Raw genomic sequence first — 22938 nt, 5'->3', positions numbered from 1 at the left:
CCCCGGATTCTGTGGTCGTCTTGACATGTCATGACGACCATGGAAGGTGAAGAGTTTTTTTTTTTTTTTAGACATGTAAACAACTCTTTTTGGGACTTCGCGCCACATTAAATGCGTAGTGGCGGTTCTTCACAGGGAGTGGCCACGTGGCGCTTTTTGTTTGGTGGGGTTAATGCTCCGCTTTGTGGGACTATTGGGCTTCCCGCTGGTTTTCAATCGTTTTTGAGTCTTGATTTAAAACTTCTCCTCTTCTAGTTTCCTTTACTTTTCAAAAAACAAAAAAAACTTCCAATCACTGTTCTGAGCGATTTTCTTTCGAACCTTCATTCTACAAAGTTTCTCCAAACCAGTGTGCTGCGCATTGGTGCTTCGCCGTTTGTTGAGGTATGTTTTTCCTTACATGTTTTTACCTTTCCCTTCTATCTTACTGTAATATAGCCTCTGATTCTCTTTTTCTTTTCTTCCTTTGCTTTTTGTTGGTCTTTGTTTTTCTTGGGGATTTAGCTTGTGTTGTCTCCCTTTGCCCCCTTTTTCTGTATTTCCATGGTTAATAGTTCTGAGGTTAGGATAGCTTGCCCATCAGTTTCCTTTCTTTTTGTGCGCCTAGGAGGGTCTTTGGGTGTTTTCCCACATTTAGAGAATTTTGTCTTTGAGGGCAATTGTCTGAGTGTTGTTTTGGGCAACTTGCTGCCTTTGCTTCGCCAATCGCTTAATTGGTTCGAGGGTCTGGTGAGAGAGAGAGAGGTGATGTCTGAGGTTAGATCTAGCAACCTCGAGACTGGGTTATCGTCTAATGGTGACCCAGTGGAAGGAGATACAGCCGTCTCTGTCCCTCGAGAGGTTAGGGCTTTTTATGCTCTTAAGGAGGTGTGCGGTTTGGATGCCGACACTGTAAGTAGATTCAAGGATAGGTTTCAATTTCCGGAGCTAGTTCGTGTTCATCGTCCTAATGACGAGGATAGGGCCTGTCATTTTTTTCCAAGTGAGGTATGTTTTTATGAGTCGGCCTTCACCTGCGAGCTTAAGCTCCTCGTCCACCCGTTCCTGATGGAACTTTTGGCCCATTTTGGTATTGCTCCCGGGCAGTTTATGCCTAACTCGTGGAGAATTGTGGTCAACTATATGCAAATATGGTTAACTGCCAATGGAGACATGATTAAGGTAGGTGAACTCACCTACCTATACCATTTGAAAGAGTCGAAGGAGTATGGATACTATGAGTTAGTCCCTTCGGAGAGAAGAACAAGGATTGTCAAGGGTTTACCTTCGTCCTTCAAGTATTGGAAATCGCGATTTTTCTTTGTGTCAAGGGATGATTTTGAGACTTAATCCAACAGGGATTGGGGTGATATCTTGAGGTTGCTTCGTCGGTGGGGAACCTTGACTTTAGGTGCGTCAGTATTTCTCCCCGTCGTTTTAGTTTTTCCGCATTTGCTGTTTATCATTACTAACTCCTTTATCTTTTGTTTGGCACAGTTAAGAGACGGTCTAAGCTTAAAAGCAGGCATAAGGAGGGTATTGAAACCGCGATAGGATACGTAGAGACGATTGAAAGTTGGGACGATCTGGTTGATCCCCAGACCCTTGCCTTTTACAACCTTAGACCTGACCCGTCTCCTTACGTTCTTCGAAATATTGGAATTGAAGGAAAAAAAAAAAGTAAGTATTGACATCGTCAGTGTTGACTCTTCTTATGTACACTTGGGTTTTCTTTTAAGTGTTTTTCTCTTGCAGAAATGACGACCAAGTTCAACAAGGATATGTACGCGAAGATGAGGTCCAAGAAGGACGAGCCGCTGTCAAACATTGGGAAGAAGACAGTGCACGTTACTGGAAAGGGTCTTTTCGTCACCCCCCTTGGCTCCGTCACTCCCATAGTTTCCATCACTGAGACGACGAGGACGGCTTCTCCAACCACGTCGGTAGAAGAGATCCCTACCCAGGGTTCCAAAAGGCCGTGTGTATCTGGTAAGGAGAAGGAGAAGGTTGATTCTCGGTCGTCCACTATATGGGATGATGAGAGATTGGCAGTGGACAGGGCTCATGAGGTCGTGACTACAGTGGACTTGAGGACCCTCTCTGACATACCTCTTAACGAGGTTGTGTCTCGTCACGTCCATAGGCTCGTTTAGGTAGGGTGTTAACTCCCTTCTTTTTTTTTTTTTTTTTTTTTAACTAACGACTTAAAAACTTCTTTCCAGGTGTTGGGGGAAAGTCTTCACATCACCTTTGAGTATTTTACTCAAGAGGCTAAAGTGGCATCCTTAACATCTAAGATGGAGGCCCTGAAGAAGGAGAATTCTGAGCTGAAGAAGAATTTAATTGTTTCTATGGACGAGGCTACCTCTTTAAAGGCAAAGGTCAAGACCCTGGATGACGACCTCAGAGTTGAGCGCAAATTGACTCTAGAGAAGGACGAGTAGCTCCTTTCTGCCAAGGAAAAGCTTAAAACAATTTTCGCCAGATCAGTTGAGGCCTTTCAGACAACTGACGAGTACAACACAATACTTTTTGGTTGGTACTTCAAAGGCTTCGAGCTTCTCAGGAGATATCTGGTCAAGCATCCTACTGGGGTCGACATGGAGAGTTTGGACCTAGAGGAGGTTGACAAAGAGATGGCGACGGACAAAGCTGCCCAATCCTCTGCTCCCGAAGGTGATGCCCCTGAAATCGCTACTGACGCTCCGGCTGGTGAAAATTCTACTGCTGATGCCTGACCTGGTTACTTAGAAAAAAAAATTTATTTTTGTGGATGCCCGTCATGTTTTGGGCCCTTTTTTTTTTTTTTTGTAAATCTAATTTCAAAACAATTGCTTGCTATCCCGTCTTGAGAACAATGTTTATGGCCCAGCATTTATGGGTCTTTTTGGGTATAACAACAATGGTAATTGCCCTTGGTTTTTGGGCTTTTAATTGAATTTGCTGCATATTTACTTGTTCATCAAATGCTTGAGCTGTTTTACATTCGTCCATACCTTGTACTTAGTATAAATCTTTAGCTGTGACCTTTCCCCTCCATTCGTCACTGATTTGCTACTTAGTCTGCGACTCACAATCCTTCAAAGGGGCTTGGATACAGCCTGAGCTTTGTTTTGATTTGTTGCAAGGTTCTTGTCCCTTTTTTTTTTTTTACGTGGATTCGTCGGTAACCTGCATCTGTCAAGCGGAATCTTGTCACTTGCGCCCACTAAAGGATTGTTCCCGCGTCAGTGGCTTACATCCGTCAAGGCGGAGTCTTGTTACTCGACTTATACCCATTCAAGGGATTTTGTTAGGTTTATGGATTCATCAGTAACTTACATCCGTCAAGGCGGAATCTTGTTACTTAGCCTTTTGACTTACACCCTTTCAAGGGATTTTGTCATGTTTGTGGCTTCGTTAGTAACTTACATCCGTCAAGGCAGAATCTTGTTACTTAGCCTTCTGACGTACAACCTTTGAAGGGGATTTTGTTATGTTTATGGATTCATCAGTAACTTACATCCGTCAAGGCGGAATCTTGTTACTTAGCCATTTTATGTCGTATGGTTGACTAGACCTGCTTACACAAAGACATTAGATGAATAATTCTTTTATTAATTTCAAGAATGAATATATTTGTTTGTTACATCTATTGGTGGTACTTCTTTAAATGCTCAATGTTCCATGGTCGAAGGAGTCTCTATCCGTCCATGGTTTCCAGGTGGTAACTGCCTTGTCTTGAGTAGTGAACGACTCAGTAAGGTCATTCCCATGTAGGACCCAGCTTTCCTTGGCTAGGGTCTTTAGTTGCTGTGCTGATCTTATGCAAGACGAGGTCACCTATGTCCAGTCGTCTGAGTTTAACCCTCTTATTGTAGTATTCGGCCATCTTCAGCTGGTACTTTGTCATCTTGCTGGAGGCTTTGTCTCTTACTTCATCCAAACAGTCCAGGTTGAGTAGCAGTTCATCGTCATTGCACTCTTCGTTGAACGTCTCTCGCCTGACGCTCGTTACTCCTACTTCGACCGGGATTAGTGCTTCAGTGCCATAGGTAAGCCTAAAGGGGGTTTCTCCTGTTAGGGTTCTCGCCGTGGTTCTGTAAGCCCACAGGACATTTGGTAATTCTTCTAGCCAAGCACCCTTCGCATCATCCAGCTTGGCTTTGATAATCTTGAGCAGCGTCCAATTCGTTACTTTCGTCTGTCCGTTTGCCTGGGGATGCCCTGGGGATGAGAACTGGTTCTTGATTCCAAGGTTTGAACAAAAATTTTTGGAGCCTTGACTGTCGAACTGCCTCTCATTATCTGATATAATCGTCAAGGGAATCCCGAACCTGCAGATTATATTTTTCCACACAAAGCTCCGAATTCTTGCCTTGGTGATTGTTGTTAGAGCCTCTGCCTCAACCCACTTTGTGAAGTAATCAATAGCAACTAGTAGGAATTTTACCTGACCTTTACCTTGGGGTAGTGGACCGACGATGTCAATTCCCCATTGTGCGAATGGCCACGGGGGGGCTATCGTCGTCAGTCTCTCTACTGGAAGCTGTTGTACATTCCCGTATCGCTGGCACTTGTCACACTTCTTGACGATTTCAACAGCGTCCACCTGCATAGTAGGCCAGAAATAACCTGTTCGTATTACCTTGTTTACCAGGGATTTGGGGCCAGTGTAGTCGCCGCAAACTCCTCCATGGATTTCTTCCAGTATGTATCTGGCTTCTTCTTCGTCGACACACTTCAAGTAAGGCATGGAGAAGCCTTTCTTGTATAAGGCGTCATTGAGGATCGTGAACCTGGCCGCCCTCTTCTTGATCTTTTTAGCTTCTTCAGTATTTTGAGGGAGGTGCCCGTCTTGGAGGAAAGACATTATTGGTGTCATCCAGCTGTTTGCGCTCTAGATGGTGAATGTTGGGACCTCTTCAATGCTAGGGTGCTTTTGGACTTTCATCGCCAAGTCCGTGCTAATCTCCCCTTTTTCTGACGATGCTAGTTTCGAGACTTCGTCTGTCCCCATATTCTGACTTCTTGGGATCTGTACGAATTCCACTGCATCGAACTCCTGAGTCAGATGTTTCGTCAACCTGAGGTATTTCTACATTCTCTCTTCCTTTGCTTCGTACTCCCCCCTGATCTGCCCGATCACTAGTTTTGAATCATTTTGGACTAACAGGTTTTTAGCTCTAAGCACCTTTCCAAGCCTCAATCCCGTCAGTATCCCTTTGTATTCAGCTTCGTTGTTGGTAGTCGGAAATTTCAGTTGAACTCCATACTTAAGCATCTCTCTGTCGGGGGTGGTTATGACGACCCCTACTCTCCCCCTCTTTTGGGCTGACGAACCATCAGTTTGTATCATCCATCACTCAATTTCGTCGATGAAGCTGTCCTCGTCCGGAAAGGTGAACTCTGCCAAAGCTTGCACCTTGATTGCTGTTCTGGGATGGTACTCAATGTCAAATTGACTGAGTTCAATTGCCCACTGGATCATTCTTCCGGCTGCCTCAGGTTTGTTCATCGATTTCTTGATTGGTTGGTCCGTCATCACGAGGATGGGATTTGCCTGAAAGTATTGCCTTAGCTTGCGTGAGGCTACTATTAACGCAAACGTGATCTTTTCAATCCGTGGATACCTGAACTCAGCTCCTTAGAAGGCTTGGCTGACGTAGTAGACTGGGAGCTGTTTCTTGCCTTCTTCTCTAATCAAGGCTGCACTCACTGCTGAAGCCGACACTGCCAGGTATAAATACATGTCTTCCCCTTCTTTGGACGGGCTTAAGAGGGGTAGACTACTCAGGTAACGTTTGAGTTCTTGGAACGCTGCTTCACACTCGTTGGTCCAGGCGAAAGCTTGTTTCAAGGTCTTGAAAAAGGGTAGGCACTTGTCCGTAGCTCTGGAGACGAACCTGTTTAAAGCTGCAATCCTTCCTGTGAGCTTCTAGACTTCCTTGATGGTTCTGGGCGATGCCATGTTGATTATGGCTTGCACTTTCTCTGGGTTTGCTTCTATTCCTCTTTGGGACACCATGAATCCTAAGAATTTCCCTGAAGCTACACCAAAAACACACTTACTAGGATTCAACCTCATCTGGTATTTTTTAAGGGTGGTAAACGTCTCCTTTAGGTCGTCCAGATGTGTGAGCTCTTCCTTACTCTTGACGAGCATATCATCCACGTATACTTCCATGTTCCTGCCAATCTGTTGGCTGAACATTTTGTTCACCAGCCTCTGATACATAGCTCCAGCATTCTTTAATCCAAAAGGCATTACCTTGTAACAATAGAGTCCTTGACTTCTTGATGAAAGCAGTCTTCTCCTGGTCTTCCTCAGCCATTCTTATCTGGTTATATCCTGAGAAAGCGTCCATGAACGTCAGTAACTTGTGCCCGGTTGTAGAGTCCACAAGCTGGTCTATTCTCAATAAAGGGAAACTGTACTTCGGGCATGCCTTGTTCAGGTCTGTGAAGTCTACGCACATCCTCCATTTTCCATTTGCTTTCTTCACTAGGACGACGTTTGCGAGCCATTCGGGATAATACATTTCCCGGATGAACCCTGCCGTCAATAGTTTGGTAACTTCATCTGCGACTGCTTGATCTCGATCAGGGGCGAAGACTCTTCGTCTTTGCTGGACAGGTTTTCGTTCCGGGTTCACATTCAACTTATGCTGGATGACTTCTGGAGCTATGTCTGGCATGTCCTCATGGCTCCATGCGAAGACATCTAGATTTTCTTTGAGGAATTGGATGAGTCTTGTTCTTATCTCAGGGCTTAGAGTCGTCCTTATCTTAGTCGTCTTGTTCGCTTCTCCTTCAGCCAGTTCCACTGTTTCCAGGGCTTCCATTTTGTCTTCTTCCTTCTCTTCAATCATCCACGTATGGTTCTCCTTTGCAGCCAGGACGGCCTGATAACACTCTTTGGTCAGGACTTGATCTCCTTTTACTTCGCCGACACCGTTATCTGTTGGGAATTTCACCTTCAAACAGTAGGTGGACGTGGCCGCTTTCCATTTGTTGAGCGTGGGCCTCCCAATGATGACATTGTAGGATGAGGAGCAATCCACCACTAGGAAGTCTAACTGACGGGTCAACTGTACCGGGTAGGTCCCCACTGTTATTGTCAACGTCACTATGCCCCTGGGGTATACCTTGTCTTCGCTGAAACTGACGAGGGGAGAGTCAAATGGGCGCAGTCTCCTTGGATCTAGCTTTAGCTGCTGGAAGGCAGGGAGGTAGATGATGTCTACGGAACTATCGTTGTCCACGAGGATCCTTTTGGTATTGAATCCCTCTATATTCAGCATTATAACTAAAGGGTCATTGTGGGGCTGCTTCACCCCCCCTGGCATCCCATTCATTGAAGGACATGTCCCGGTCTGTTCGTTGTTGCTTGAACGGTGGTATCGTGTGGACACTATTCACTTGCCTCTGGTATGCTTTCTTGAGGGATTTAAATGATCCCCCTGAGAAGGGCCCTCCTGTAATCGTCTTTATCTCCCCGATCACATCCTGTGGAGGTTAGGACGGGCGGTCGTCACTCCTAGAAGAGGACCCATGCTGGCTCTTATTGCCGTCCCTGAACTTACTATATTCCTCCTTCTTCACATATTTCTGTAATTTCCCTCTCCGTATCAACTCCTCTATTTGCTCCTTTAAGTCCCTACAATCTTCTATGTTGTGGCCGTGATCTTTGTGGAATCGCTAGTACTTGTTCTTATCACAGACGTTAGGGGATGAGTGTAATGGTCTTGGCCATTTGAGATAGTGCTCGTCCTTGATCTGTGTTAAAATTTTGTCAATAGGCATAACCAGAGGAGTAAACCTTACCGTCTGAGGACCTTTATCATCTTTTCTTCTGTTCTCGTCATTGTTTCGACGATCTGGGCGTTCCCTCTTTTGACCCTTATGCTTGTCTTCCTTCTTTGCCTTGTCTCCTTGCTTCTCTACATCCTTTATGGCCGCTAAAGCATCTTCAGCATTCATGTACTTCTATACTTTCAGGAGCATTTCTGCCATCGTCTTTGGAGGATTCTTTGCGAGGGAGGCCACGAGATCTCTAGATTTCAGTCCCGCTTTGAAGGTCGTCAGCTGTATCTTGTCATCAGCTTCGTCCACCTCCAGAGTCTCCCAAGTAAAGCGTTTCATGTACGACCTCAGAGTTTCCTTCTCTCCTTATCTAATGGTGAGTAAGTGGTCCGCCGGCCTCTTTGGACCCTTCCCCCTTATGAAGTGATGTAAGAAGGCATTGCTCAACTGCTCGAAATTGTCCACGGACGAAGTTGGCAACTTTGTGAACCATTCCCTTGCAGCTCCTTTGAGAGTGGTGGGAAAGGAACGACACAGTATCTCGTCGGGTGGCTGTTGAAGACCTAGAGTCGTCTTGAAGGTATTAAGGTGATCCTGAGGGTCTCTGAGTCCGTTGAACGGCTCAAGTTGAGGTAAGCGAAACTTCGACGGTACGGGGCATTCAAGTACTGCCGAGGTGAAAGGCGAATCCGTGGCCCTTACCATTCTTTCTACGTTTCGGTCCGTTTTCTCCTTAATGGCATTCCTCAGTTCATCCATCTCCTTCCTCATTTCTTGAAGGAGATCTGAATTCTGCTCGTCCGGAGTAGTTGGCCTTTGATGAATACTCCTCCTATGGCTATCCCCTTCTCCCTCCATGTTATCTTTGGACCGATTTTCCTCCTGTTGAGCCTATTGGACTTGTTGAAGTCGTAGCTTCATTTCCTGATTTTGCTTGGTGAGTTCTTCAATGGTAGCTGCAAGAGCTTGAACTTGTTGGGCCAAGGCTGCGGAATCTGGATTGGGTTCCATCTGAATGTAGAGGTTTGATGGAAACTACGTTCTCAAATATGAATCTGAAAATATCGTATCCCACAGACGGCGTCAAACTGATGAAGCGTAAATTCGTCAGTCAGAGATAGTAGATGGAACCGACCTTCAGCCCGGGTGATAGTGTCCTCAAAGTGGTCACCGGCGTGGTGCCTGCCACAAAGTCTCTGATGCCAAAGTCAATATTAAGAAGTTACTGATGAAAGAATAATGCAATATCACAGAGCAAGAAATATATCTGAAAGTGTCTCCGTACCTCCTGTTGGTGATGTGAGAGCCTTATATATAGGTTCCCTTGGACTCTGACTGTTGTGGTTAATAATGGGATGTTAATTCCCTTCTTGGTAACGCCTCCTGCTTAACATGGGGGTCTTAATGTGCTTTCAACGGTTTGCATAGCTGTTGTTGTAACCGTCCGAGGTGTTATTGGTGGTATTGAATGGGCTTGATGCCTTCGTCAGTGATGGAGGCACTTGTTTCAGTTTGTCCATGAGGATGATTTCGTCTATAACGTTATGTTCGTCTGTAGTTGGAAGTTTTTTTTTGTTTTTTGAAAAGTAAAGGAAACTAGAAGAGGAGAAGTTTTAAATCAAGACTCAAAAACGATTGAAAATCAGCGGGAAGCCCAATAGTCCCACAAAGCGGAGCATTATCCCCACAAAACAAAAAGCACCACGTGGCCACTCCCTGTGAAGAACCGCCACTACGCATTTAATGCGGCGCGAAGTCCCAAAAAGAGTTGTTTACATGTCTAAAAAATTTAAAAAATTAAAAAAAAAAATCTTCACCTTCCATGGTCGTCATGACATGTCAAGACGACCATAGAATCCGGGGGCAGCTGATGGGACTGACGAAACCAACTACAGACGAACATAACGTTACAGACGAAATCATCCTCATGGACGAACTGAAACAAGTGCCTCCATCATTGACGAAGGCATCAGGCCCATTCAATACCACCAATAACACCTCGGACGGTTACAACAACAGCTATGCAGACTGTTGAAAGCACATTAAGATCCCCATGTTAAGCAGGAGGCGTTACCAAGAAGGGCATTAACATCCCATTATTAACCACAACGGTTAGAATCCAAGGGAACCTATATATAAGGCTCTCACATCACCAACAAGAGGTATGGAGACACTTTCAGATATATTTCTTGCTCTGTGATATTGCATTATTCTTTCATCAGTAACTTCTTAATATTGACTTTGGCATCACATATCATATACTATATAATAAAAGTTGAGTTTAGAAACCATGGTTGCACTAAGTGGCTTCACCAAATTGCAGTTTTTTTTTTTTTTTTTAGATTTAAAATATATATATATATATATATATATAATTTTTATTCCCCTATAATTTCTAAGTTGATAAAAATCTTAATTTGATTACAATTCTAATTCTTCATCTAATCCATCTAATCCTTATTTCTTAAGTGTAGTGTATTATAATCCAAATTCTTCATCTAATCCTTTTTTCTTTTTTCTTTTTTTAATTACTACACTGCATGTACAAAGAAAAAAATTTATATATATATAAAAAAAAAAAAAAAAAAAACCACTTTCATTGGGAGGATATATACACAGTGAGGAATTGATAATAAATTTGTTATCTACTTTTTTTCAAATTTATTTTGTTTTAATTTATTTTTTTGGATAAATATCAAATTTGTGGATTAAAAAAAAAAGCTAATAACAACATGGTTTTTACGGTATAAGAGAAAAAAAAAATTGTAATTAACATTAACAACTTAATTTTTATGATATTTGATTTTAAATAAATTCCTTCTTTTTTTTGTTATATCAACTTCATCACAACTTTCATGGGGAGGATACATACAAGGGAAGGAATTGATAATAAATTTGTTATCTACTTTTTTTGAAATATATTTTTTGCAATTTAATTTTTTGGATAAATATCAAATTTTTTGGATAACAAAAAAAGAAAAAGCTAATAACGTTAATTAACAACATGATTTTTATGGTATAACAGAAATAAAAATTTGTAATTAATGTTAACAACTTGATTTTTATGGTATTGGATTTTAATTTAAATTTCTTCTTTTTTTTGCTTATATCAATTTCTTCACAACTTAAAATTATTGTTTTAATTAGAAACAACTTCTTATCAACTTTTTTTTTTGGTTGGTTGAAGTTTACTGTGGTTGAAATTTTGTTTTTTTGATAAATACAGGAATGATTATGGATGGGTTTTTTATACCATGATTCTCATCTTTAGATTTTCAGGTCACTATAAATGATAAGACTAGGTTCATGATTTTTTTTTTATTAATATTTTGAACGTCCAAGTATCTATCATTTTTTAGGGTTATTTGTTATTTGTTTCATTTTGTTTTTTTTTTATTTATTATTATTCATTTTTTTTTCAGGGATTTTCCTTGAGGTTTTGAAGCACTTGATCAAACAATACTCTTGGTATTGTGTTTTTCTCAAAAAAATTTCTTGAGGTTTATATTTACACTTTTTTTTATAGGGTGAAATTCAGTGCCTCCTACCTCACTTTCAAAGAAAAAGAATTCAATTATTATGTAAATTTATCTACTTTTATTTTTTAATGTTTAGTAACTTGGGTTGTTCATAATTCTTAACTATTACATTGAGGTTACCACTTAAATATGCTTTCAATTATTATTTTTTTAATTATTGAATTCAAGATTTTTCATTTAAATATGCACTTGAGCTTTAATTATGCAAACTCCTTTTATATTTTTTTAGGAATCTCCTTTTATATTAGTTTCATAGTTATCTACCATATTCCATTCAATTAATTTTGGACTTATATATGATTTTATTTATTTATAGAAAATTAATCTTGCACAATATGTATTCATTATATAATTTAAAGTAAAATATTACTTTGTTTTAAAAAATAGAGTAAAAGACTACTTTATTTTTATTATCTATTTAATTTAAATTGAAATAAATTTTTTTTTATTTCCATTAATTTACATATGATTTTTGATTAAGCCATGCATTGCACGGACATAATACTAATATATATATATATATATAAAGAGACTAATTATAAAAAGTTAGTTGTTATTGATTCAAATTTGAACCTACCACTAAAATAACTTTTTTACCTTATTAATAACAACCTATAGCTAGTTACTTGTTGTGAAAGTGATAATAAATTATAAATGGTAAGTTTTTATTATTAAAATTACTTCTTTACCTACTAATATTAGTCAATAACAATCAACTACTTTAATATTGTTTCAAAAATGTTGTGAAAATATATTTCACATAGCATTTCTATTTTTTTGGGTAAATTATTGATATACCATTTCTCATAAAAGAAGTGCTCGACTTAAATTAGCCGCAATAATTTATGTGTTGCGTATCGGTTTTAATCCAACAATAGTTATTTGACTTATTTCTAAACTCTAGAGTGTTCGCAGTTCGCTCCGTGCAAAGCAATATATTTTTTTTCTAAGCTGTCACGCGTTCGGCACGTGCTTTCTTCTAAGCCATGTGCTGTATTCTTCTTAAATATATATCTGCTGCGCTGTATTTCCAAGACAGTCTGAGAGAGTGAGAGAGAGAGAGAGAGAGAGAGAGAGTGCGTTTTTTATTTTCATAAAGCTCCCTCTGCTTCCTCTTTATTTTCTCGCAGATTCTCTTTCTCCTCTCGCAGATTCAATCAAAGCATAATGGCCGAAGATCCTTCACAAACTCGCTGGTCCTTTCTGGTACCAATTTCTCTCTCTCTCTCTCTCTCCTCTCTGTGTTTGTTTTGTTGAGAAAATTTGTGAGGAAAACGAAAGAAAATTTTGGAGATATATTGAATCATAGATTTGACATTGTTTTGGAACTAGAAGCTTCACTCAACTGAGCTTACTACAATGATTGGCCATTTCGACTTAGACTTTTTTTTTTTTTTTTTTTTTAAAGATATTAAAATAATCGAATTGAGCTGGTTTTTAAGTTTGTTTAAATTTTCTTTCTGTCATTTCTCAGCATCCAAACAGAAAAAATTAATCTCTTTTGTTTGTCTTAGAACAGATTTCATATTTGTTATGTTAACAAATGTTGGAGTAGATATTGATTAATCATGCTCATCAAAAATTGCAAATCTTGATCCAGCAGATTCAGAAATAATAATAATAATAATAAATCTAGTGAACAGAAATTTAGTGTGCGCGGTAAAGATGAAAAATTAAAATTATTTTACTATTAGGCTCATTTTTGCTACTATTTACTGTAACACCGCACTTTTTTTGACACTATTAATGGGTTTACGGGACTATTTCAACTAATTTTTATTTTTATTTATAGTAATTTTAGTAATAATTTTTCAGTTTCAACAAAATAAGCGGTATCTAAACACATACTAAGACATGTGCATTTATAAGAACTATTATGTGTATTTAATAATAATAATAATAATAATAATAAATCTAGTGAATAGAAATTTACTGAGACGTGCATTTATAAGAACTATTATGTGCATTTATAGGATTTTAAAATGTTTTATGATGCCAAGTTTGGTAGAAAGAGGCTGCCGGAGTCGCAAGATGGCGAAATGGATAAACCTGCAAGTAATGGGGCTGAGACGTCAAATGGGAGCACACATGTGAAGAAAACTGCTGACTTGGCCATCTATGAACAGTTTCAGAACCAGGTAGCCGCTTGCATTTGATTTTATCCAATTGTGAATTTGTTATGGTATAGTTTATTCGGGAGCTTGATTGGCTTAATTTTGTTTGTTTTCAGAATCGGAGCTCGGTGCACACAAATGGAGTTTTGTCTGATGGAACCGAGTGGAGACCGTAAGATTCCTTGATTAATTACATTTTGTTGGCTGAATTTTGTTTTTATGTTTCTACTAGGGTATAATGCTATTGGTATAAGTTAGTAAAGAGTGAAAATTTTATCACCGTTAGTTGCTAAACTCTAAAGAAAGTTTTAAATGACTTAGTAATCAGAGTTTAATCTATCTGGTTTTGAATCTTGGTGCTCAAGTATTCCATTTCACAATGTAATTCTTGACACTAATCATGTTTTGTTGATAGTTGGACTCAAGTAGCTGGCTTTAATGAAAGGCTATAAATGTTGTGGAATGATCTATTTATTTTAGCCTAAAAAGATCGTTGATGTTGTGTGTTTTTGAGAATGAAAGAAGGAACTATGTTGTGCTTGAGTGTGTGCCTCATGTTTTTGAGTTATGCTAGAGACATTTTATAGTCATTGTAGAGTAACCCTTACCTAGCTGAGGTGCTTTTCTTCTTGAGGTCTCATCATGCATGGAAACAATTATGTAAGCATTAGTGTGCTTGTGCCACTAATGAGAATTTGTAATCTACATACATGAGTAGGAGTTTAAGTTAAATTAGATTTCTTCCCAACTAACTATGGCTATGCAAATCCTCTTCCCAACTGACTATGGCTATGCAAATCCTTTCATACTATTGATATTTTATCTTGATCTTTTGTCTGGGTTTGGATTATTGTCGAGTTCTCATTTTGTAAGAATTTGACTAAGATTTTTGGTGTCACCTATCAACCTCACAGATGTTTCCTCCTTTCTCAGGGCTGGCACTTATATTGTGAAAATAACTGTTGTCTAGCAATGTTCAGCTTCATGAATATGTGTGTGTTATAATTTATTGGTTAAAATTGTCTGTCTGAAATGGATAAGTAGTCTTTGTTATTAAAAGAGGAAGCAGTCTTGGCCCTTCAAACCAACTACTTCTTGATCTCAACGTCCCCCAACTCTTGTGCCACTGTGCCAGACTGCCAGAGCTCTGCCCTCCTTACTGTGATAGTGCTAAAATAATTCAATGTGCCCTTTCATTGTTATTTTTCCTTGGTGATATTTATTACCTTGAAGATACTAACCAAGGGAAAGAAACACAGTAAATTGCATATGAATATTCTACTAAGACTGCAACATAGGGTACTGATAAAAAAGAAAAAAAGAAGAGGAGGCTGCAACATAGGGTGATTGTCACATTACTCCAAAAAAATAATAATAATACACAAAATTCATTTTATATTTTTAGTTACATCAACTGGAGTTTCTGTTTCTGACCATTTAATAACATGGAATTATGAATTCTTGGAGAACCTGCTGACTTTTTTATGTTCACCTTTTCAGCCAGAAGTCTCTGCTTCCTGCATTTGAATCTACAGAAATGCGTAATTTGGCTGAAAGTTTAAGTAGGTAATTGCTAGTATGAAAGTCTCTGAGGGGATAACTGTTACTATTTTGCATCTTTACCATCTGGGTGGCCAAGGATTTTGCAGTTTAAGTTAAGAAATGTTATTTATATCAACTTGTTTTGTTGCTTTACATCTGTGCAGAGATATCATCCGTGGGAATCCAGATGTTAAGTGGGAGAGCATAAAGGGGTTAGAGAATGCCAAACGTTTACTTAAGGAGGCAGTTGTCATGCCGATAAAATATCCCAAGTAGGTCTTGTTCATGAACACATTGTGGACCATAATGTCTCAGCAAGTTAATTACATTGCTGAAGTTCTGCTGATCTTTCCCAATTTTCCTAGGTACTTTACTGGTCTTCTAACACCATGGAAAGGCATTCTTCTTTTTGGCCCTTCAGGGACAGGAAAGGTTTGTAAATTTTGTATTCCATTTATTTTATGTTAATTTTTGTGTTTTTCTCTACTCTGTGCTTTCATGATATTCCTATTAATTCCCCTACCCTATAAAGCACTGTTACTCAGAGTTCTTAGCCATTATAATGTTTCAGTGAATTAATAGTTTTCTTTGTACTTCAATAATTGATTTTCCAACTTTCCATTGCAATGTGGGAGATGGGGATAAAAAATTATTATATATATATATATATATATATAAATATAAAATTAGCAATTTCAAAGAAATAGCAGGGTATAGTGCTATTTGGGACCAAGGGACCATCATATGGGAAACTTTAAAGGTCATATGTCAGACGAACAGTCAGGAATTTTCATTGCGGTCCTCCATGCAACCGAAGACGCTGTCAGAAAGCTGAATCAAATATTTTTATATTCTTCTTGTAATCTTGCCCTGTGAGATACTGAGTAAATGTGTGAGGAAATGGTTTGAATCTCTAATGTTTGATCTTTCTATCTTAATGATTGATATTTTAGAAGTTAAATAAATTATCATATCTTGTTTGCAGACAATGCTTGCGAAGGCTGTTGCAACAGAGTGCAACACCACATTTTTCAATATTTCAGCATCTTCTGTTGTCAGCAAATGGCGTGGTATGTCAGTATCAAACATGTATTTTTTTTTTTTGGTGGGGGCTTATGTTGGAACTTGGTTTGATTCTTTTTCTGCTCATAGTTCCTTGAAGTGAAAATGTGGGGAAAAAAAAAAATCTCTAATCGCTACTAGTTCAAAGAGATAGCAATATTATATCAAAATCACTTCCAAATGGGCCAGTCTTCCAGGCAACTAGATCAAAGAAATTCTTTGCCAAAATTTTTTTAAACCTGACCAATCAAAAACATCTATTAATTCTGAATAATAATCTGATTACACCCTTAACCTCTCTTTTATATATAATAAAATCTAAGCCATCTAAAATAACCCAAATAAAAGGACATAAAAAGACACGAAAACCCCTAAATGAAACTCTTCTACATTGCCGCAGTACAGTAGCATGAGCAGTATTGCTACAGTGACATGAATGGTACTGGTATAGGTGCTGTGAGCAATACCCTATGAAGTACTTTTAGCTATTAATTTTGCTGCTTCTGCATCAATTTTGTTTAGTTATGCTACTCTCAAACTGAATGAAGTACTGATGGTGAAAGCATGAGTCAACACAGAGGCCTAAGTGCAAGTGCACTAGTAAAGCACAATTTTAATGTAGTAGATTTGAAAACAATTATTAATTGATAATATGGCAATCAAGTGATCAATGAATGATACAATGTTCAAATATAGCATTTTATATGGTTTTCAAACATAGCATTTTGTTCAAAAGTCAGAATGTTATAGAGGAAGCTGTTTGAGAGGATTAGGATAGAATAGCAGAAAAGAATACACGTGGCCAATTCTTGATGATTTGTAGCATATTCCAAAGTTTTGGGAATATGGCTTTGTTGTTGTTTCCCAGAGAAGGTAGCAATGTCACACATGCACTGAATAGGGTCCTGATCAATTGTCATGGTGGCATGTATAGTTGATGGATACTGATGTAGAGTAGGGAAGCTGGCATATTAAGGCAGGATCAGTTGTCAAGGTGGAGTAGGGGGCAGTGCATGGTCATACATGAACTGAATAGGGTCCTGATCCAACTGAGAATTAAAAATATATTTCTCTAGAGGGCTGGAGAACTGCTACTATGGTGCATTTGCACTGGTAAAATATTGTTTATAATTGTATATTTTATTTGCACTGGTAAAATCCAAATAAAATATACAGTCCTTTTCTTTGTGTGATGGTATATTATTAAGCTTATTAATTCATACTAATTATGTTATGTTGCAAAAACTCTCTCTTTTTTCTCGCTTTATATCAACTTTCAAGTAAGGTGTCCTCAATTAAAAATGGTTGTAGTCTAAAATTGTCCCACTTATTGTGTATTAAAGTGGTGCAACCTCATCATAAAGATGTGGTGCCCTTCATTGTTGATTTCTCCCATTCTTAATTTTTTTTTCTTACTCTACTGATTTTAGGAGAAGGGGAAAAAGGGCTTATAAAAAAAAGGGAAAAAAGGACAAACTTATAGTATTTGATGTGCATTTTTCTTTATGAAAACTTAAGTCATGTAGCGGTTGAATGGAGATTTGCTTATATGACATTACAGGTGACTCAGAGAAGTTAGTTAAGGTGTTATTTGAGCTTGCTAGGCACCATGCCCCATCAACCATATTTCTTGATGAGATTGATGCTATCATTAGTGAACGTGGTGGCGAAGGACGTAGCGAGCATGAAGCAAGTAGGCGTTTGAAAACTGAGCTACTCATACAGGTGATGTTTGTTTCTTAGAGGTGCACGGCCTTACGTGTAACTGTGGAGTGTGGACACGTACATTCATACATATATTTTTGACTATTAAACATTAAAGAGTAAGACAGTTTATACAACTTTCAGAAGGATGTTGGATGATTTATCTTCTTGTGTCCAACAGCACCCTCTTCATTTGTTCATTACATTTCTGTTAAAGAGCATTATTTTATCAAAAAACGATTTTTTTTAGCCAACTTTATCCTAGTAACTCAATTATTACAATTGAATACTAGCATTATTGTAGTGTCAAAGTACTAGTATGCATGTCTGATACAAGCAGCAGCAGCCCCACTTTGGTCTTATTTGTTTGGAGGTAGTTCTGTCTTGTATCAACATCCATGTCACTGTGTTCATCTCTCTTCATGATTGGCATTGTCAGCTGCCATTTATGAAATTCCATGCATCAAATAAATCATATTGTTGATTCAGTTATAATCTACAATAGTACACTAGAGTACAGAGTTGCAATCTTAAATGATTTTAGCTTTACTTTCTCAAAATTGATCATTTTGATTAGATTTCAGATGGATGGTTTAACACGGACAGATGAACTGGTTTTTGTTTTGGCGGCAACAAATCTCCCTTGGGAACTTGATGCAGCCATGCTCCGGCGTCTTGAGAAGCGAGTATCCTTTTGATAAGTCTGTCCAGTTATATGCAATGATAAAAAAGGATTAGGCTAAAAGGTTATGGTTTGCTAGTGGCTATCTAGGTAATTTTGGTTATTGCATTGAGCTAATTTTATTATAGAAGAGCCTTGATTGGTGCATATTATCATAGTATTGGTGGTCACTCTAAATATATGTGGCAACTATTAGCAGAGAGTTGCATTGCAAAATACTTAAGCTGTTTACCAACTTAAAAACATTGGATTCTGGATCTAAGATGAGTTGGGAATTAATTGACTGCTGATTAATATAATTTGAGATTTAGTGTTGCTATGAAGTAAAAAAAAAAAAAAAAAAAAAAAAAAAAAAAAAACTATATGGTTTTACATTGCCACACCAAGTTATTTTAATCATTGGCTCCTACTTCCAGCGTTGATTATAATTATGCTTAACTCAATTATGGTATAAAGTGTGCTGGACTTGGTCTACAGTACCCATTTCTTCTTGACTCTTATTCTAATTGTTGTTTAGGCAATGGTGCTTGGACCAAATGACATCTTCAACCAAATATGGAGTGGGGATGGAGATCATTGTTGTAGTTTCCTATGAGAACAAACTATATATTTAATATTTTCAGTCTAATGGTTATATTATAGGTGATAAATGAACAGAGCTAGCAACTAAAGTCCAGGATATCTTTTATTAATCAAATGAATCTCCTTTGACCATGATAAATAAGATACTAGTGCCTCTTCCAGAGCCAGAAGCAAGAAGATCCATCCTTGAGGAGCTCCTGCCATCACAGCCTGATGAGGAGAAGCTTCCTTATGATCTCTTGGTTGAAAGGACAGAAGGTTTTTCAGGTTCAGATATTCGGTTACTGTGCAAAGAGGCTGCCATGCAACCTCTTAGACGTGTAATGGCGCTCCTTGAAGAGAGACAGGAAGTGGTGCCTGAGGATGGTATGTGCCTCCAATAATTTATGCAGTTTATAAATTTACAAAAATGCCTGATATAAGGAGTTGAGGATGAGTTACATAAATTTCTTATGATATTGTTTTTTTAAAATTTCTTTTACATATTTCCTTTTATTCCCTCCTATTTGTGCAGTAGTATTTTACTGTCCCTCCTATTTGTGTATGATAACCGTTAATTCAACACCAAAAATTGTTCAACGCTTTCTTGTCCATTGTGTTGTTATAATTGATTAAATCTATTATTTCTTTAAGTTATCAATTCCAAACGTGTAGAAGTTTCAAACCATTACTTCTGTGATTTTAAAACTCAAATTTGCTAGTAACTGTCATTCCTTTTAAACCCTATAGTTTAGTAGTGATTTCAATTGAACCTGGACTGTTACAAAAATCCCCTTCCATCCATGTTCTAAAAAGAAAAAGAAAAAAAGAGGGAAATCCTCCCCATGTACGCAAGAAGTGTACTTGGGAAACTACAAACATTGAGATCCACTAGAAAGAACACTAATTCCAAGCATACACAAGGGGGCATCACAGCCTGCTGCTGCCCAAAACTTGTTGCTCAGCCCATTAGCAGAGCCACATTTGGCTCTGGGAGGGCTATCACAAAACAACACCCCCCCCCAAAAAAAAAAAAAAAAAAGAGAAAAGTGCTGCCCCCCCTAAAAAGAAGGGTGGGGGGGGGGGGGGGGGGTTGGAGGGGAGACTGCCAGTGGTTCTAAAAACAGTTTTTTAACAAAAACAAACTTTCCTCGTTTCTGACAAGGAGAAAAAAAGAAGTAATGCTATAGTAGTGTTCTTCCTTTTTATCTTTTCTTATCTTGTCCAGTGACTTGGTGAGTTTTGCTTAAAAAAAGAGTTTTTAATATAAACAATTTCCTCTTTGCTCATTTTAACTTTAAATCATTTGTGGCTTGAGGACTTGATTGGGGCCATTAGAATTTTCTTTTATTTGCTTTGACTTATGAATATAAGTTGGACATATAGGTGTATAATATATGGAATAGTATACATATATATTTTATTTTATTTTGGAACAAAGACTTTTGTTTTAAGTTTCCAGTTATTTTTAAATACTTGATTGGGGCTCAAAATGTTAAATTCATTAAGATTTCTTAAAGAAATAGCTGAACATGGGAGATTTAATGTTACAATATATTCAGTGTGATTTTTTTGGCACATATCTATGGCAAATGAGGAAACTTGTGTATACTCATTAAGGTTTATGAAGATGATAAATTATCTTACGAATTATTATTAAAAATTATAAGAGTAAGTTATGATTTGCTATAATATTAGAAAATTATAATTTATATTCTTTATATAAATGCATCACTTGGCCTTCTGTTGGAATTTTCCACAGGCACCCAAGGCCTGCTAAGTTCTGGTGGCTGGAGCAGTTGGGCAGTGTGTATTTTTGCATCTTTTAGGGTTAGGCTGTTACTGATGTTTAGTCCATTTATTTGTTGCTAAACGGTGGAGAGATTGAAATCTGGAGCATTATTGACATGAGTTTGAAGAAATTAGAAGTTAGATTAAATAGACAGGGACATGAAATGCCATATAATTGGAGTATTGTAGTTGCAATTGATATGGCAGAGATCTATTGAAAAGTTGATGGGGTGTGAGTATGATCTTGTGGATTGGCAACTTAGTTGCTGAATTGTAGTGTGTATTAATGGAGATTTTGATCGAGAATGGGTCTGAATTGGATGCTTTCTCTACTGATCGACACATTGAGTTATGTGGAGGTGCTAGGCTTATTTGTGCGATAGTGAGGAACGTTGGTTGTTATGTGCTGTAACTGCTGTTTTTGTGGGCCATCTTCGTCAGCAGGCAGTCCTGTTCCATGTAGATACCAGGTATGAACAGGTTGATTTAGTTGTTAACAAAGATAATAATGATTTGAAGAATTGGCAATCATGTGTATGGCTATGACCATCTTGAGTTTGTGTTGCTTCTGGAGGTGGTGGTCTTTATGATTGTGAGGTTGTGTGGTTGGAAGGCTCTAGGTCATGATTGGGCCTAGATTTGTGTCGTCTTGCTGGAGTTAATGATGGTGTGTGGCCGGTTTGGACAATTTTTGAAGATGGAGATGGCTTTTGGATGGAGGCAAACTGAGTTTTAGTCTTTTAGATATCAACTGACCAGTTGTGGTGGGTTGAAGTTCTTCCGGCAATTTTGGGATTTTGGGTGGCAGATGGTGACAGTTTGGGAGTTGAGTTGGATAGTTTGGCTATTTATTTATTTTTATTAGGCATCACAAACATGTTGTTTCAAGTTATGAGGGTCAAATTTTATTGTGTTATGAGGCTTTGTAAAACATGGTCACTTTAGGCACGTGACATTAAGTAAAAAATAGATGGAAATGGGTTTTTGAAACGGCTGATAAACTCTAAAATTGTAAATGGAACATTTTACGCTTTGAGATTCAATTTAAAACCGCCCTTAAAACTATAAGATTTAAAATGTGGTTCGCCTTTTAAAAAAATGGAACATTTTTATCATTGGTTTTGTTCTACCTGCAACTTTGGTGTCTATAAATATTTTTTGAACATAATCTTGAGCTGAATGATCAATTTTTGACTTGCAGATTTACCAAAGGTTGGGCCAATCAGACATGAAGATATAGAGATAGCTCTAAAGAACACTCGACCATCTGCTCATTTGCATGCTCACCGTTACGAAAAGTTCAATACCGATTATGGTAGTCAAATTCTCCAATGAAGGCACACAAATTGTGAAATGTACCTGTCCAAGTTTAATTGGTTTATCAGGTTGTTATCATTTCTTTAACTACCATAATTTTCAAGCAGCGTATTTATTGAGAACAAAGTAGAATGCCTAATTATCAGCTGTTTCAAGCGCTTCGACTTTGCAAATAGCTCAATTATTCGTCTTCTCTTTAGCAGTATTTATATTTCAGTGAGCTGGTTTGACTGGATCTGAAAGAATAAAGAATAATTTTCTGTTTGCACCCGTTGGCTTGTTTTTTTCAACTAGCTTGTTTCCTTATACTCGCTCACTTCAATACCCTTTCTAGCAGCAGTGTCAGGAAGCAGGTCTACGAAATCAAGTTATTTGATAGCACTTTAAAGAAAACCTTTCAAATATCTCATGTGCTATATCGAATTAGTTGATTATAAATATGTATATTTGGTCCCTATTTTTTTAATTGTTAGAATTTTGTCTTCTAATTTTTACTTTTTTTCAATTTAATCGTTTCATGTAAACCCACTAATATTTTGCTGAGACATTGTTGATGCCACTAGCTTATGTCGCATTATATATATTTAATTTTTGAAGTGAACAAATAGAGTAAATTTTAACTACCCACTTAAAACATTTAGAGTAATATATTGAGCATCCAAGGTTCAGATCCAGGGCGGTGAGACTTGAGAGCCTTGTAATTTGACTAACACCTCATAGTTTCTTTAACTGATACATTCAGGGGTTAAAAGCCTCCATTCCTAATTATCGAGTAATACAATAAGCGTCCTGCACATTTTATAATACAAAATTTATCATAGTTTAATCCGTAATGTTGTCATATCATACAAATTAGTTTATA

At 37.9% G+C, this 22938-nt stretch overlaps 1 protein-coding gene across 2 annotated transcripts; it reads left to right on the top strand.

Annotated features, from left to right (window-relative positions):
• Positions 1-12335: 12335 nt before the first annotated feature.
• On the top strand, positions 12336-22346 carry LOC126726475 (uncharacterized). Of its 2 annotated transcripts, none has more exons than XM_050431737.1 (11): positions 12336-12509; positions 13277-13441; positions 13534-13589; positions 14918-14983; positions 15124-15231; positions 15325-15391; positions 15945-16029; positions 17583-17746; positions 18310-18411; positions 19133-19355; positions 21961-22346. In XM_050431737.1, exons 1-11 carry the CDS (start codon positions 12471-12473, stop codon positions 22092-22094), a joined length of 1209 nt encoding a protein of 402 aa, XP_050287694.1. In that variant the 5' UTR covers positions 12336-12470; the 3' UTR covers positions 22095-22346. The 2 variants fall into 2 exon arrangements, with proteins under 2 accessions (XP_050287694.1, XP_050287695.1); XM_050431738.1 differs by having other exon boundaries at positions 12337-12509; positions 13304-13441.
• The last annotated feature ends 592 nt before the right edge of the window (positions 22347-22938 follow it).

The sequence above is a fragment of the Quercus robur genome, chromosome 5, assembly GCF_932294415.1.
Source record: "Quercus robur chromosome 5, dhQueRobu3.1, whole genome shotgun sequence".
Classification (NCBI taxonomy): domain Eukaryota; kingdom Viridiplantae; phylum Streptophyta; class Magnoliopsida; order Fagales; family Fagaceae; genus Quercus; species Quercus robur.
This window is presented reverse-complemented; position numbering and strand designations above follow the sequence as displayed.